Source organism: Egretta garzetta, unplaced genomic scaffold (genome assembly GCF_000687185.1).
Source record: "Egretta garzetta isolate BGI_Z169 unplaced genomic scaffold, ASM68718v1 scaffold139, whole genome shotgun sequence".
Lineage (NCBI taxonomy): Eukaryota > Metazoa > Chordata > Aves > Pelecaniformes > Ardeidae > Egretta > Egretta garzetta.
The window spans coordinates 3,139,706-3,157,096 of record NW_009260832.1 but is presented as its reverse complement, the minus strand read 5'-3'; the positions used below and the strand labels follow the sequence as shown (position 1 = coordinate 3,157,096).

At 37.8% G+C, this 17,391-nt stretch overlaps 1 protein-coding gene across 1 annotated transcript in view; it reads left to right on the top strand.

The window, feature by feature from the left end:
- UTRN (utrophin) overlaps positions 1-16,793 on the top strand; it is a 387,328-nt gene extending 370,535 nt beyond the window's left edge. The window contains 6 exon segments of the mRNA XM_009646963.2: positions 1,764-1,922; positions 2,304-2,547; positions 8,995-9,103; positions 10,621-10,707; positions 12,951-12,973; positions 14,648-16,793. Coding sequence (XP_009645258.1) covers positions 1,764-1,922; positions 2,304-2,547; positions 8,995-9,103; positions 10,621-10,707; positions 12,951-12,973; positions 14,648-14,656 — 631 coding nt within the window. The 3' untranslated portion in view covers positions 14,657-16,793.
- The last annotated feature ends 598 nt before the right edge of the window (positions 16,794-17,391 follow it).

Here is a 17,391-nt window from a genome sequence, read left to right as displayed (position 1 = left end):
TAAAATAATGTCTTCCATTACACAAACAGCTTGTTTGCAACTCTCATTTGTTCCTGTCACACGCGTTTACTCCCTTTACCCCAAGAGCTTGAATTTATTTCCGAGAAAAACCCCAATCCATGTGCATGGCCTGTAGAACACCTGACGTGTTTTACTTGTACATGCATTTGTTTATGGATTATTTGTCACCACAGAAATAACTTCTGTTTCTTCCAGGATATACATTTCTAAATAACTGGCTTTATTATTTATCCAAATGAGACTGTACATTTGGATCTTTTGTGATGAAAGATGTTAAATTGACTGACAGGAAATTTTTAAAAGCTTCTCGAAAAGCTCCATTACACTTTTACTTGGAAAATAAATATAATGAACTTCCCATTGTTTGTATGTACTTTCAAAGGCAGCCCTTGAGGATACTTTCCATTATGTCAAACCACGATCCATTAATAGCAGAATTCATAGCTACTTCTTTCCAAAAATTGTACAGAAAAGGTCAGCACAAGAAATATTTTTAGTACGAAGAAGTCTTTTTTTTCTAAATGAAATCTGAATACTTGTGTATATATACCGCTCGTGTTTTTCTTTCCTTTGTTGATGATGCTTTAACTATAGAAGATCTTTAGAATAAAGTTTGTAGGGACAGTACTTCACAGTATCATAAGGTATGCAGTCTCTGTTTTGCAGTCAAGCAAAGAGGAGAATTTGAGGGTTTTCTTCAGCATTCGTACTGCTGCAGCAATTTCTCTCTTAAACATGTGAATAGTATATGTTTTTCTGCTGCTGATTTATCCTCCTTGAGTAAGCAAGCAAGCAAGCAGGCAAACTGATTTTAGAACGTGTATCCTTCACTTTCTATCCATTTGACTTCACTTCTGGAGAAAAGCCAGCATCTGGGGAAGAAAAGAACACCTATAGAAAAGCAAGCTCATTTGGACATTATAGTGTAATTGAAAGTGTCAGGACTTCTATATCTCCTTACCAGAAGGTAATTTCTATGGCAGTCAGGAGGAGGACGGTGTTCTAGTTTATTTCTACCCCTGAATCTGTGAGGAGATCTGCTACCCTTGAAGAGTTTCAAGGTATTGCATGTGTGTATCAAGATGGGGGAAAAAATGGAAATACAATGCTAATTCAAAACCTACAGCATTCTTTTTGCAGCACTGTTAGTCCCTTTGTGCAGTGCACAGTGTTAGCTAGATACTTGCTGATTCCTTACTCTCTGACTTCTTGAAGAATTTTGTGGGGAATTTTTTCTCTCTAATTTTATTAGGTAAATTGAGCACACCAAAATTATCTCCTGAAGAATATTAAAAATGTCACCTATTTGTGGTCAAAAAAAGACATTATCAGATAGCTTGCTTGGTTTTATTTATTTTTAAGGCATTTCAAATCAGTCATTTTTGGTTTATATTATCTCAGATTCTTGCTTTCGCTATTTCTTTTCAAACCACCAGCAGCATTTGTTCTTTATACATACATTAACCTGGTCTTTTACACTACTACAGATCAATCATCTTTTTGTGCATTGTGTGTTTGTATGGTTTTTTGCGCTATACTTTTATAAACAACTCATAAAAATTTTAATAAAATTTGCTGAAACACACATCTGACACTGATATACTAGATTCTTGTAGGCTTATTTCTTGCTCTCTTAGTCCTTTTTCATAAGCAAACAAAACCCCTCGGCTTGACAAAGATGTTTGCTCACATAATAAATGTTTTACTGCTCTGACTTTGTAAGTGTTGTTTTATTGCTCTAGAGAGGATGAGCATGCCCTTATCCAGCAGTATTGTCAGACGCTGGGAGGAGAGTCGCCTGTGAGCCAGCCACAGAGTCCTGCTCAGATACTCAAGTCAGTGGAAAAGGAAGAGCGAGGAGAGTTGGAGCGCATCATTGCTGACCTCGAGGAAGAGCAAAGGTCTCATAATCATCCTACCTGATGTCTGAATTGTCACTTCATTGGTGTTTGAGCCATGCACGTACTCTGTATAGTTGTTGGGGATGAGAAGAGATAGATCTAGGAGTCATAGCTTTAGGAAAAAGAACAAAACAAAACAAAAATCAAGGCATATGTTGAGCATAGCCTGACTGTTATGTAGAAGAGGGTGGGTCTGTGATAAAACACCTTAGTTTCACCTCTACTTTCTTGGTTTATGGGTTTTTTCCCATAAACCACAAGCCAAGGCGTTACTTGTATTCCGTAGTTGGAGGTGATGATAACGTCATTTGATCTAAGGATGTTTTTTATTTTAATTTGCTTGATTAAGTCATCATTCTTCTCCTCTTTTCAAAATACCAGGAACTTGCAGATAGAATATGAGCAACTAAAGGAGCAACATCTTCGGAGAGGAATAAACCCTCTTGCATCACCTCCTGACTCTGTTGTGTCACCTCAGCATGCTTCTGAAGATGCCGAGCTCATTGCTGAAGCTAAACTCCTGCGGCAACACAAAGGTCGCCTGGAAGCAAGGATGCAAATATTGGAGGATCACAATAAACAATTGGAGTCTCAGCTTCACCGGCTACGGCAGCTGCTTGAGCAGGTAGATGTACACTGATGTCTTTCCCCTGTGTTGTTTCCGCATGATGGGATTTCTTGGTGGAACAAAGGCATTGGAATTTTAGTGCAGATATTTTCACCACGCTAGCTCAGTCTATTGCACTTGGTCATTTCTAGGACGAACAGATATTTTTTCCTACCATCTAGCGTAAACCATGGTGAAAGTCAAATTAGCATAAGATGATTACAAGTGCTGGAGTGATCATGGTAACTTATGAAACATTGAGAATAACACAAACAAGTGCAATAGTTTTTCATAAATTAAAAAGCACGGGGAAGGAAATATATACCCTATTCCAAGTAGCGGTGCCAGTCACGCTCTGTATTCAACTTCAGTTTTCCAGTCTTTCCTTAAATAATTTGTTTATTTTTTGTCATGTTTAGTCACTGAAACCTTTCTTTGCATGCCAAAGACAGATGGTCAAAGATACATCCAAAATGCAAAGGAGCAATTCATCCCATTAAAAATCCTGTTCCTCTTGAATAGCATATTTAGACCAATAAGCTACAGCAAAATGGTCTGCACACAAGTAATGCTGAAGGCAATAGCCTTTTAGCAAATGTCAGTAGCTAGAGTTTGTAGGGTTTCTTTGTTGGGGGAAGAAATGTTGATTGTTTTTGCAGTCATATGCACATCTAGACTATAAAAATACTAGCAGCAACATCTACAAGGTGGTGTTGGAGATGTTAGTTTGCACTGTATCATGTGTGGAAGCTTGAATGATGAAGAGAAATTTGTATGAATGTTTCCTCCTAACTAATCATTACATTTGGGTCAGGATCCAGTAAAGCAAATGATTCCTGCTTTCCATGAGACTGGCTGTACGTAGCAGAGGATTTAGCTAAGCCAAGAAACACACTGCATAGACCAGGTATCAAAATGGCATAGGTTCCTTATGTAGAAGATACTCTCATCACAGTGATAAAGATAATTTTTTGTTTGTTTCACTGGCTTTGTCATTTTTCTAGGCAGTTTTAGCTGAATAGCAATAAGATGCGTCTGTTCCAGTGGCTTCCTTACCCCTATAAAATACAGAGTATTTTTGTTATTGTTAATGTCATTCTAGCATCTATAATCAGTATTTGAGTAACTTAAATATTTAACAGGGAAGATAAAAACTGACGCAACTGTTATCAATCATTCGTGAAGTATCTTGAGAACTGTGGCCAATACTAGGTGTTTCAGAGAAGGGTTTAAAATCTGCAAAGAAACAGTTGGAGAATAGAAACACAGACGTTCTGCCAAGCCCACAGTCACTTTCAGCTGAGTCCTTAAAGCAGGAACATGTTCAGTCTTTAAAACTTTCTTTTTTCTAATGTAGCTGTGGATACTCTTATGGTTTTGTAATCTTTTCAGTATCCTTGTAGTAGTCTTAGTAAGACCTTTAGGGTATACATGTTGTGATAAGGGAGGGGGCCAGCAATTTGTTATCGGCTCTGCCTTTGGATTTTTCTGGGCATTCTGCAGCTTGTGGCTTCTTATAGGGTAAGGTAGAAGAACTGACTTTTCTCAATATTTCTGATCATTTACATTTCGTTAACTATATACTATTGCTCTTTTGCTTCTTCTCTGAAATCTCCCCACAGCGTGGAAGTCATGCTGTGCTTCTGATCATTCCAAGTGCCATTCCCAAAGCTGTTCTATTTCTCATCTGTCTTTTAATAGACAGGATGGCACTAAGTCAATTATATGAGAAGGTCTGCATTATTGCTTTTATAATATATCTGTGACTTTTCAATATGCCTTTCTATAAGCATCCTTACTTTATTTAGTGGGGTTTTTTTGACCTGCCACTAAGCAGACTTTTTGCAGGCTGTCTCCAAGGATGCTGAAGCTACTCCCCTTGAAGGGGATTCAGAAATTGTAAATAATTCCTATTTAGTATATGTTCTTTGGAACTTCTTTATTGTGACATTAATACAATTGTGATGTGGCACTGAAGCCCATTAGTGCCCCCTTAACTTTCTGAAATAATGACCACTCTTCAGCTTGTTTGTTTTTCTGTCCCCTGGGCCATTCACAGTCTATGAAAGTCTTTACCTCTTGAGGAAGGACTTCGTCAGAAGCCAGCTGAGGATCTGCTTCTTCTGCTTTTATTGGCTTTCACAGTTATTTTTTAGTGGATATAAGGAATACCTGTTCTCATAAATGAGATGGATGATTTTGGCAGAAGATTCTTATAAGTTCCGATGTCAAAATATATAACAACTCTGTAATTCCTGTAATAATAATTACTGGTATTAAAGGACACAACTGGTTTACAGCAACTTCCTTGCTGTGACTGGCATTTCATACCATCTCTGTTTCTCTCTTCTGTCAACAGCAAGTCCCTCCATTGCTCTTCTCCACTCAGCCTGCTGACTGGGTTTGGGTTAATAACTTGCCACTGAATCTAAAATACTGGGACTTCTTTCTCTAAAAGCTATGGAGCGAGTCTAGTACATACAGATATTTGGGTAGAGAATTCATGAAACTTAGACACTTTCCCATTTAATCTAGATGAGAGCATTCTAAGACATTCTTTGGGGAGCACCTTTTGTAGCAATACACATGCCTCCTCACTGCACGCTTGCCTACTTCAGGTCATAATTCTGAGGTTACCTTACTATTTTTATTTTAGCAAGCCCAGAGGATTGGTGGCTGTCACACGATGTTGTCATTTTTGTCTGCCTGATTGATTATAGTGCCGAAGAGGAAGGTGAAACAGAACTGGCCTGTGACAGCTTTGATAACAACATGTTAATTATATAGAGAAAAAAAATAAAGGATCCATTTTCACCTTTCTTCCTTCAGCCCTTTCAGATACTGCATGTGGAAAGTAGAAGTAAGACCTATTTTGAAGGGCATTTAAAGTCTGTTTGGATTTTTCTCTGCTTGTCTAAGCTACTGAATAGAGCTTTCATATTGGATTTGATATTGAAGTTAATGGGAGCTAAAATCATCTGTCAATGGCTATATGATCAGACTCTAAGACAGAGTAAATAGGGACTGCCGCTCCCTCTCCAATTGAAAGCAGAGGAGTTTTAGCAAAAGAGAAGAGGAGACTGTTTCTTTTGTGGCTGGGGGAATATGTCCAGAATAACAAGAAACTGAGAGAATAAGTCTGGAACAAGAAGAAACATCTGTAATGGATGTGGAAAGGGAACTAGCCTTTCTGAGGTTCTCTGTGATTCAGAGGTGGGGGGGGGGGCGGCGTTTTTTTTTTTTTTTTTTTTTTTTTTTATCGCTTAGACGTCCTTTCTTGAGGCCGTTTTTTTTTTTTTTTTTTTTTTTAAAACCAAAAGCAATAGAAGTCAAGGGAAGAATGAGTATGTTTTATCTATCTGTTAAGCCACAGAATACCAGAACACTTCAGGCTATTCTTTGGGAAAGGCACCAGCAGGAGGCACAGTGAAATAAGGTATTGTAGATCAAAATTGGTTAAAATAAATATCTCCCTTGATATGCTTTAAAAACTGATGTAATACAGAAAAGTCCTTCAGTTTCAGAGTTTTGCGGAGAAGAACTTGTCTGTCCCTTTGTATCTTTATTTGATTTTGCATAAAAAGAATTTTGAAAACTCCCAGAAACTTCAGTTGGAAACTTCCCCCTCATCCCTCTACAGGTGTGCTCGATCTCTCTGCTTTTATTTATTCAGGAAGAAGCAGCAGGTATATAGTAACATCTAGGGCTATTTTCTTGTGGTTTGTGGCTTAAGGGTTGTCTGCTGGGTTGTTTTGAATAAGGCAGCATGACCTTCATGATGCCTGAAGGGGGTTGATGATGGAAGTGATCAGATTTTCTAGATGTTGTGCAACTGGGGCCAAGTAGAACACGATGTTCTACAGTTCTTATCTTGTAAATACATGCAGCTATAGCCTCAATTATTTTGCATTTTCAGTATCTTATAAGGCATTTATGCCACTACCAGAACACTTCCCTTTCTGCCCCAAACCCCACTTTTCATTTGCTTAATGGTATTGTCCTGATTTTGGAAGAAGAGGGTTTGGGGTTGTTTTGGCTTTTCTTCTTATTGCAGTCACTGGAACTATGTAGTGCAACTTATCAGTATATTTAAATGAAAATTAAGTCATCAGACACCGTCATCTGATTTAGAAGGGTATTTGCTGTTGTTTTGGTTTGGTTTTTTTAATCCAACTGCAATATTTCATTTTGGCTGCTGCAGCAATATGTGTTACATCAATGTAAAGTACTCCAAGTATGTTTTGTTTGCTCTCAGTTTATTCACTGTTAGAGTCCTCGTGCTCTGCAGGGGTTTTTTGTCATTTGCAATAGCACTCCAAGTGATACTAAATAACCTTCACTAACTCATCATTTAAGTTTGTAGGCATCTCCTTTCTATCCCAATTAGTCTTGACTTTACAGTGCCTCACTAACCTTGATCTAGCCTCCGTGTTGCTGTACTGCAGTTTTGTATCAAGTCGAGCACTGATCTTCCTTCCCCAGTCACCCTCAGTCATCTCTGCACCATTTGTCCACTGTTACTGCTTGAAGAGGGACAGAGAGCCGGTCCAGGTGCAAGTTTGCATTTTGGATGGTTCAAATTCTCTCTGTCCATTTGTTTGTGGGGTGGGCAAGCAGCCGTTCTGCTGCTGGATTAGCCTTGGTGTTCCGTACTGAAGTACAGAACCTTGGAGAGTTTGCTTCATCTTTTTACCTTTATAGCTCTAACCTCTTCTTCAACAGAGGTTCCTGGCTATACAGAATTACTTGGAATTAGTTACCCCAGGCTTGGCCTATTTAAAATCACCACACTCGTTTCACGAAGACCCTGTAGCTGGGTTGGAGCCTGATACTGAATAGCAAGTTACTTAACTAGTTGATAGGCATTCAGTGTTCATAGGAATGTCTTGATGGTAAAATCCTTGGCTGGCTTGAAAACATTTCCATTTTTCTTTGTCTTCTATATGCAGAGCAATATTTCTTGATTTATTCTTTTAGTCAAAGCTGGAAGTTTGGTATTGTCATGCTGAAAGAGAGATGAGATTTGGAGGAGAAAAAAAGATTTGCTGAGTGCTCAGGGAAACATTTCCTTCTATTCCTCATCACTGTCTATGGAAGAAAAAGCATCTTTCATTAATCAACAATCTTCAGTTTTGCTGATTTTTTTTTTTTTTTTTTTTGAAGTGGAATTTGTCTGAAAAAGCCTGAATGTTGCACTTTAGGCTGTGAGCTGCAAGGAGCAAACTTGTGCACAAATTAACTGCCATTCTATATATCACCTCTTTGCACTGAGTGTCATAGCTGTTCTAGGTACTTGTTCCGTCGCAGTTTCAAGAAGATCTTAAAAGTAATGATATTTTTTTATTACTTCTATACCTGCTTTTGACAGATTTACTTAAATAATCTGCTCTCTAAGCTGTTTGGAAGTAATTTGATGATTTGCAATCAATAAGACAATTGATAGGGGCAAATATTTCAGCTAAGATTCTGTAACTGCCTCAGATGTAAGTTCTGCTTCATGTGCTTCTGTTTTTTCAGAACTGTCACTTCTGGAGCTCAAATACTCTATTACTACTTTCTTCCTCAAAGGATTTCTTACAAGAAAAAAGGAAAAGGGGAAAAAAAAAATGCCTGAACACAATCTCTTCCAATATTTCTGAGTCGTTATAATGAAGTCATCTTATGGTCTTTTCTTATTTCGTGTCCATATATGTATACTTATACATAATCTCAAGCACATACATGGTTACAACTAAATGTAATATAGAATTTATGTGTTTGATTCTTCAGGTGAATTTAAGAGTCCAGAAAGGCTTGCCTACAACACAGTTTTCAAAGTATACAGGTTCCTTCTCATAATTTTCTGCGTGCCCACCGCACTGCTGAGAAGCAGCGTCAGCAGGAGCGATAGCTAGCTACCATGTTTTAGATTTAACAAAGTTCTCTTGAATCTTGTGTCTTCACTCGGCTTGATTGTGAAGGAGTCTTACAAAACTGTTCGTGATTGAACAGTTGTTTCTAAGCATGATCAGTCATCCTAGTACAGCTTCTTAAGGGACCTTAGCTGAATGTCCTCTGTCTATGTGTATATGTATGTATATATCCATACGTATATATACAAACCCAATAATACCATTGTGTAGTCTTTCTGCATAGCTGGACCGAGAGCCTCAGCAGACTGTTTGAGTTGTGCATAACATTATGTTTCTACGGCGCGTGCTCGTAACAGAACCTTGTTTTTAACCAGACCATCAACTGGAGTCTCGTAACAATTACACTTAAGTCTAAATTTTCTTTTAACAAGTTGTTGGTTTTTTCCCCCCCCCCCCCAAACACTTGTATAGACCTAAGCCAACTTTCAATAGTTTGGAGAAAAAACAAGAGTGAGCACATAAAGGAAAGGAGCGGGATGAATCCACACAAGCCCACACTTAAATTATGTAGGTTCAATTTATCTCAATTTGGGTATTATTGTCTTTATTGTAGCCGGAGTCAGACTCCCGGGTTAATGGCGCCTCCCCCTGTGCTTCGCCCCAGCACTCTGCCCTTGCGTACCCGCTCGAGCAAGAGACAAGCTCACAGTTTCATCAGACAGGTAAGTGTTTTGGCCAGATAATGTGCTGTGTGGGTCTATAGGTGGCTACTGGATAGGTTTGTTGGCATCTTTCTGAAAAGATTTAGAAATACAAAGGAACTGATCTTTGTGGTGCTGCTGGGAACAGGATTTAATGCAGCTGAAGCTGTTGCTTCCCCACACTTAAAACAGCTGTGGTAGCACAAGAATCCATGTGACTGAGTCATGGATTTCTCTCAGTAGACTCCTTGGTCCCATACATTTTAAGCAAGTGAATTTGCTAGGCAAATCCATCCTCACTGAAAGGGGGAACCAGATTTCATTGGACTGAAAGAGCCAACAACTCTTTGTCCTACAGCACATGCATGCACCCACGTCAGATACAGGAACAAATGTCCAAAACACATAATCGAAACTTCCTGATGGCTCCTTTAAAAATTCTTGGTATCCTCTGCTTATCCTGGTATTTTTGATGACCCCGCTCCTCAAAGACTTTACATCTTTAGGAATTATTGAGTGTTTAAGTGTACAGCCTCTGCACATGAGAGGATTTAACTTTTGAAAAATTATTTTAAATTCTCTAATATCAGAATTCATTAATTCTACTGGGAATTAGCAGAAATAACTACAGACCATTGAACACTCAAAATTAGGGGAAAAAAGAAAAGATTTTTTTCTCAAATTATTTCAAGTGCACTTTCCTCCCTGTTTTGGTTTTTTTTTTTTTTTAATTCTTTGTGTTATAGATTAAAAGTTATTTTTCTGTGGAAAACAGGAAAAATATTCGCTTGCATAATGAAAGTTTTCATTCAGCATTGACATGTGTTTTTACTTTAATTTGTCTGGAAAAACATGGAACGTTTTCCAAGTCTGAATTAATGCATTTATAGATTTATAAGAGCTGCTGTCTAATAACACGGCCAGGAACAGAGCCAGTTGTATTCCCTAACCATTCCCTTGGCTAATTTTAAGCAGAACTTTTTTTAAAAATGGCAAGGATGATTTTAACACTAGTGAAATTGCTGGTGCGTATTGAATAAAGACCATCCAAAAGATAAATGGGGTTTTTTTTCAGAAAATGGTGTATTTGCTCTGAAAGTTACATGACAAATCATCTGAAAATGGAACAGAATTTTAATTGAGCAGCTACTGAGAATAATTCCCTCAACTTGTAAACCCTTTATTTATTTTAACTGTAAATTCTTATATACTGCTCCTTCTTGGCAACAACTTCTAGATAAATCTTGGGTGCAATGGTTAAGCTCTAATAAAAGAGAAATGAGTTCTGCTGCAAATCAATAATGTAACTTTCACCTCCTCTCCCAAGGCTGGCAATTATCAATGTCAGTTCCTGCACATTAAGTTACAAAGGCTTCAGGTAGTGGTTTCCCTTGAAATATAAAGGAGTATTTAACCAGAAGGTTGGATGAGAATGCCTTTCAGAATGTTGTCCTTTTTTTTTCTTTTCTTTTTTTTTTTTTTTTCCCCCCTCCTCTTGTTACTAAATTCATTGCTCTTTTTTGTTGTCATACCTGCAGATGACTTGTTAGTTCCACCTCATGATACCAACACAGATCTAACAGATGTTATGGAGCAAATCAACAGCACATTTCCAGCTTGCTGCTGTAAGTGTAACAAAATATGTCTCTGAGAATAGTATTGAATTTGAGGTTGTCTTTTGAAGAAAAAAGTAATTCTTGTGGTATTGACTAGGGAAAAAAAATCTCTGCCAAGATTTCTTGTCAAGATACACATAATATGTAAGCTACATATTCTGTTAAGGTTCCCCAATAGACACTGTTTGTGAAGGTAAACAATAAATGTTCTGATGATTTAATTGGAAGTGACTTGCTATAGGAAAAGCTCCATATGGAATTTTCAGTTGTGCCCACGTAACGGAAGAGAGACCTGGAATCCCATTAGCTGCTGATACAAACCTTATGTAGAACTTAAGTGAATGTAGATTCAGAAATTCTGAATGCTGTTTCTCTAATAAAACTTGAAATAAAGGCCTTAGGCAACAGGAGGGACCATATCCCAATCCTGACTGCCTGAACTAAGTATTGAACTAGTTATTAAACTAATTGACCAGAGGAAATAACTGTTAACACAGCACATAACACCTTGCCATGCCTAAATGCATTGAAAGTTTATATTTTATTCGGTGTCTATTAAAGAGAGATCAAAAGGGAAACCAATTAGTTTCCTATGCATGGCTTAGATCAGCTGACATACATTTCCACTGATCCTGTTCCTTCCAGAGTGTCACTGTCACTGCACTTACAAGAGGGAAGAGCTCGCACTCGGGTTTCAGCAGTATTTCATACAGATTGTTGGGTTTGGCAGGGGAGGTGAAGTGGCCACCTTGTTATTCATGTATTTTCACTTTTTAAAATACATGCGTGCATATATATCTTCACTTTCAGCTCTTTTGCCTTAGAAAAACAGTAGTGAAAACTTTGATAATATTCTTAAACTTTCAACAGTTCTTTCAAATGAAATGTAATAATGGCAGTCAGTTTTAAAAGGCACAAGTGAGAGGAAGAGGGTGTTTATGCCCGGTCCTTTTGGAAGCATCAAGATTGAACGCTATTCTATTCTATTCTAAACTCAGTGAACCCTGTTAAAATACTCATTTTATCTCTTGAACGTACATTGCTTGGCTGTGAAGAACTGCATCACAGAAGATGCACTTTGCACATTTTGAGAAAGCATATTAGGATCTAGCAAAAAGGTTTTGTTTCAGCCGTCCTTTGAGATTTTCAGTGAGTTCAATAGTTCAGAGCCCCTCGGTTTGCAAATTAAGGATCTGATTCTAAGGAGCATCTCTTCTTGAAGTCAGCAGCTAATGGAGCTGCTCAGCACAACTCAAGGATATCTATGTATACAAATCAGTAGAAGGTGCAAGTCAAGTATCAATTCTTGGTTTTGCAAATTCCTGTCTTGCAGGTATATAAGCAATACAGCAGCTACTGGACATTTGGCCCAAATGAATTAAACAGCACATTTGCAGAAATACTCTTGCATTCCTGTGTCAGGGCAAGTTTGATAATGATGTCTGCTCTGTGCTACCAGGAAACATAGAAAAAAAAAAAATCTAACATCCATAAAACAATAATATGCAGAATCAGGCAGGAGAGGAATGCAAGTGAATACCGTGGCCCCACATACTTCCATATTGTGAAGTGTTTGTGAGCATTTAAGATTAAAAGAAGTCACAGTTCTAAATTTCATGTGATTTTTCCCTTTGTCATTGACGTACTGCTGCCAGTCGTCTTATTTGCTATATTTTTTTTATGGGTTTCAAGTTATAATTAATCTTGAAATCAGTATTTCTACTTACTTCAAATATCCCCTATGAAGAAGTTATTCACAGAGTAAGGCCAACACTACTCTTAATGTTTGGGGTTTTTTTTGGTCCCCAGAGCCTTTGGTAATGGATAGGATGCCTCTTTTCCTTCCTTGTTTATGAGGTTGGTCCTCAGAACTAGGCAGATGTGCAACATTGGGCAGAATTCTGGCCTTTGCATCCGAGCGAGTTTCAGAACAGAGCGTTTTGAACAGCTGGTATTGTAATACAGCACTGGTAGATTTATATGGTCACAAGTGGTGAAAAAGGAACGATTCATATCATCTATATATTCATAATGCTATAAATTTGTTACAAGAAAAGTAAATTTGTGAAGAAAGTTATGTATAGACTGTTACAACACACTTGTAGTTAAATGTTTTTGGTTTTTTTTTTTTAAGATAGGAGTCTTTCTGTTCTTCTGTAGTACATACTTTCCTGACACTGGCTTTGTTTTTAAACTGCTAAAAAGCAGAATCATGTAAATTTCTAATTGCTTTTTTTTTTTTCTATTTACAGCAAGTTTCACTGGCAGACCACAGGTATGAGATATGTTTACATACTTACATAGATATTGGAAGCCAAGTAAAGCAAGTGGAAAAGTTCCATTAAAGCCATAATTGCTTGTTTTTTCTGGGGTTTTTTGTTTGGTTTTTTGTTTGTGTTTTTTTTCCCTAGAGCTCTATTTGGAAGCTAGACCAATGTAACAGGAAGGCTAAATTCTGGAATATGCCAGTTAATAGAAAAATCCTGCTAGTTCAGGCATTACCAAAGACGCTATGGTGTGCAGTTCTGGGATGCCGACCAGATGGAATCAGCTCAAATCTATCAGGGCCCATTAGTTTCAAGCCAGCATTAGCTCTGCAAGACCAAAGCTGGTTCTTGCAAAGACATCCATCTGTCCTTGTGCCCTGGTGCCTGTCGCTTCAGTTCCAGGAGCTATGGGCACCAGGGCACAGGGGTCAAGAGCCACACAGCATCTTAGGCATTAGATTAAACTGCTTTCTCCCAGTGGGCAACCAGTTTACAAACCCAAAGCAGAAATTTGGCTACTTTCAGAGTTCACAAAAATGTGGAAAACAATCTAGCACTTAGATACTTGTTCTCAAAAAATCTAACCGGTATGAATGATCAGTTACATTTCTGTTATAAGTAATAGCAATAGGAAAAACCTGCTATAGGTTTAGTTTGATATTAGACCCCACATATGACAAATAAGGAACGACATAATCTTGTGTCATTGCAGATTTCTTTGAAAGTTTCATTGTTAAATAAGTTTTAAAGACTATCACAAAGTGCTGTGTGAGACTTCAGAAGAATTAAGCGTTAGGGAGAGAGTCTATTTACTCCCCCAAACTGCTTCACCTTGTCCATTAGTCCAGAGTTTGCAATGTCAGACCTCCTCAAAATGAGTATCTAAAAATTCAGAAATATCACTCTGCAAACACTTTCTTGGACTGCAATATCTGGGATAGTAGGATTGCCCCCCCAAATGGGAATTTCTGAAGAGAATGGGAGGAGTCATGCCCTGCACTCAGTTAACTGAGACTTTGTGTTTCAGCCTCTTGGTTAAGTTAAATTAGTGAATTAAACTAACATTTTTCAGCAGTCCTTCCTCTGAGCAGGCACAGAGATAGCTTTCAGTGCTATCAGTGAATAATACTAATTTTCCTGAAAAAAGCACTTGATTTTTTTTTTTTTTTAGATACAGGATGATTCCCAAATGGTCTCACTGCAAATCTACCCTTCCAGAACCATTAGAAAAGGCACATTTGTCTGTTCAGGAATAGAATCCTGAAAGAGGAGCCTGGAAATAAGCATCGCATTTGAAGGGGCGAGTCCAAATCCAGACCCTGTATATTCTCCATTTTTACCACTTAGGCTTCAGATAGGAGAGTAGCTTGCCTAAACTTTTTTCTATGGGTGCAGAATGTAAGTAAGTCTAATGTCTATAAGTTACATTTACCACTCTGTAGACTAACATCCCCTGGGCCTTACTCAACAAGAATTTTAAACGCTGTAGTATAGTAAAATCAGGTTTCTCTTAACACAAGGCTCAGTGATTTGCTGAGTCTTGGGCCAATGCATCTAAATTTTTAAAATACAGGGGTTTTGTAAGATGACATCAGAGTCCTTAACTGAACCAAGCCCAGAGCATTTAGAGCTTGCTGTGCGTGTTAAAATGGTACTGACGTGGTTATTTCTCATCACCACAGGCAATGTGAAGTGTTCATTTGGACATCAACCAGTGCTTCCTGACGTGCAGTACAGCCCTTCTCTACAAACCACCAGTTGCAAGTTCCACTTCATCAGAAGGCTGCCTGGGACCCTGGAACATGCTGTTCGCTCTGACTGCGTGTTCTACTTGAAATAGTAAAACACTGAATACCCAAAGACGAGGATGTTGTTTTTATAGTGTTGGTTTTTTTTTTTCCTTCTTCTTCTTCCCTTTCTATGCAACTGTAAATTAATGAGCAGTGGAGTATTTGTCACTGATTTGTATAAATATACAGCCGCGGGAAAAGGGGCAGGGGCTTTATATACGTTCTTTTTGATAATCGTAAAGAGAAATGCATAAGGAGTTTGGAGCAAAATGTTACATTTATACATTCCTTTCAGCTCTTTGCTTTTACATTGTAAAATACCCTTAGTTATATTCTCACACATTTAATATTCTGTACTGATTATTTATATGCTAACCATCTGACCACGCAGATTTCAGATCACCCTTGAATTGTTTTCAGGTTTGGCATATGAAGTTCCCATAATCTGCGTTATTGTTACTGGTTAACAAAAAGTTGCTGCTGGGTGCAAGCTACAGTATTTTAACTCCATTAAACAAGGTAAACTCTCATTTCAAGTCATAATCACCATCCTCATGCACCGAGATGGTATTTTTAACTTACTTTTAGTTATTTCCAGCCAACACGCTCCATTTGGAGGATTATTTTTTTAAGCCTTACTTTATTTTGGATCAGGAGATAGCTAAAAAGAGGACTTAGATGATAGCTTAAGTTGTTTTTAGTAAGGTCTATGTTAGTGTAATCTTTCCCAACTTTGTTCAGAGACAAGGCTTTGCTGTTCCGTGCTGTGCCAAACTTGCTTCAAGTTTTGGAATTTGCAGTCTGTAAAGTAAAGCTCATTTCCGTGAGATCCCCTTCTGATGATCTAAACACACCACCAGTCTTTTGTCTGCCTCTTGGAAGCGAAGAGACAATTAGAAAGCCCTTTCCAATACTATTAGCAACGGAACATTTTCTTCAGAACTTCAGTGCACTTAGATATTACCGTTTGACATTGTAATCTTACAACTCATCTTTATCTTTGAAATTGTTTATTTATGTACTTCAAGTAGGGTTAATTACAGGAAAGTTATGTCACTGATCAGCTGATCTCTAGTTTTAAAACTATCATAAGAGATTTTAATGCTTTCACAGAGTTTACAATGCTGCATGGACACTTGCTTTAATTTCAGGACATACCTTTAATTGGTAAAACTGCATGCAATATATTTCATGTATAGTGGAGAGAAACTAAACTGTGTTGTTCTTAATTATGACTGAAGAAAAAAAATACTCTCAAAATGGTATTGGAAGAGTTGTAAATTCTCTACTGCTACTGAAAAACGCTAGAGGACATTAAAACAGCAGGGTCAGGAATTTCTAGTGTTGTCATGAAGTGGTGCCAAGCACCCACAGTATTCACTCCCGGACTGCTGCTGCTCAAGGAGTGATTTGGGCAGAGCGTTGACGACGTTCTAGTGTTGGCTCCAGTGCCGTTTTTTTCTGAACCCTTTGGCAAATTATTTAACCACTCTGCCTCTGTTTTCCCATCTGTAAAATGGGGATGGTAAGTACTTACCTCTCAAAGGTGTTGTAGGGCTCGCTTAGTTAGTGTCTGAAAAGCTCTATGTAAATGCAAAGTATTACTCCTGAGTGAGTGGAGCAAAATTGTTGAGGTGGGAAGAGAAGATGCTGGCTCCTATAAATGCTTCATCTGTTAAAAAAAAGTAGTGTAGTTATCCTGAGAAGAAAAACACCCACATTTTACAGAAGAGGAAAGCCACGACCACCTTTCTACCTCAGACCTATCTTCATGAGTAGTATTGGAAATAGCTTTATATTCTGTTCTCTGCAAAGTACTTTGCTTTTATCAAGCTACATCATTCTCTAGGCAAAGAATCCTTAAAAATACCCCCCTACATAAGCAAAAAAGGTCTCAGTAGTGAATTTGGTGGTTTTTATTTTTTGTTCTGATATAAGGTTATGTATAAAGTTGTTTTTCTGCCTGTATTTGTATGCATCCTTTGTCCTCTGCTGCCAAGTAAACGCTACTTCAAACACTACATTGTAACATTCTTCCTCTGAGACAATAATAAATAAAAGGAATATATTGCAGTAACATGAGAAAAAGTACAGAGTTCTTTCAAGTTTTGTGGTCTTCAAGGATGGCTAAATGCTGAAAATTTTGTTCTGAAGAAGATTAATTTTAACACAGGAGTGCTGTGATAGTCCATTTCTGTGTGCTAGCATTTTTGGAGTGTGGTTTGCATTTATATAAATGAGATTAAGCAGCGTTTTCTCCCCATAAATCTGTGCATATTTTCTCCGGTTTTTCCATCTTTAGTGATTTAATCTGGAATCCTTCTCACTTTCATGACAGATTTTAAATTTGATCACCGAGAAGCAGACTGCTTTTGTTTAAAAGATGCTATATATACATATTCCAAAAAAGCAATAATGCATGAAGCCCTGTCAAATATTAGAACTGTAAATTAATCTTCACATTTGGATGGCATTCAGTCAACACACTCAATTCACAGCATTAGGTATTTGGTCAGGAAATGCGGACTTCCTAGCCCTATCATGTGCTCATTGTAGGTATTTGCATTACTCTGAGGCAAATTGTGTTAATGATTGCATTAAAACTACTGTGCTTAAAGGAGGTGAAAAAGTCCACA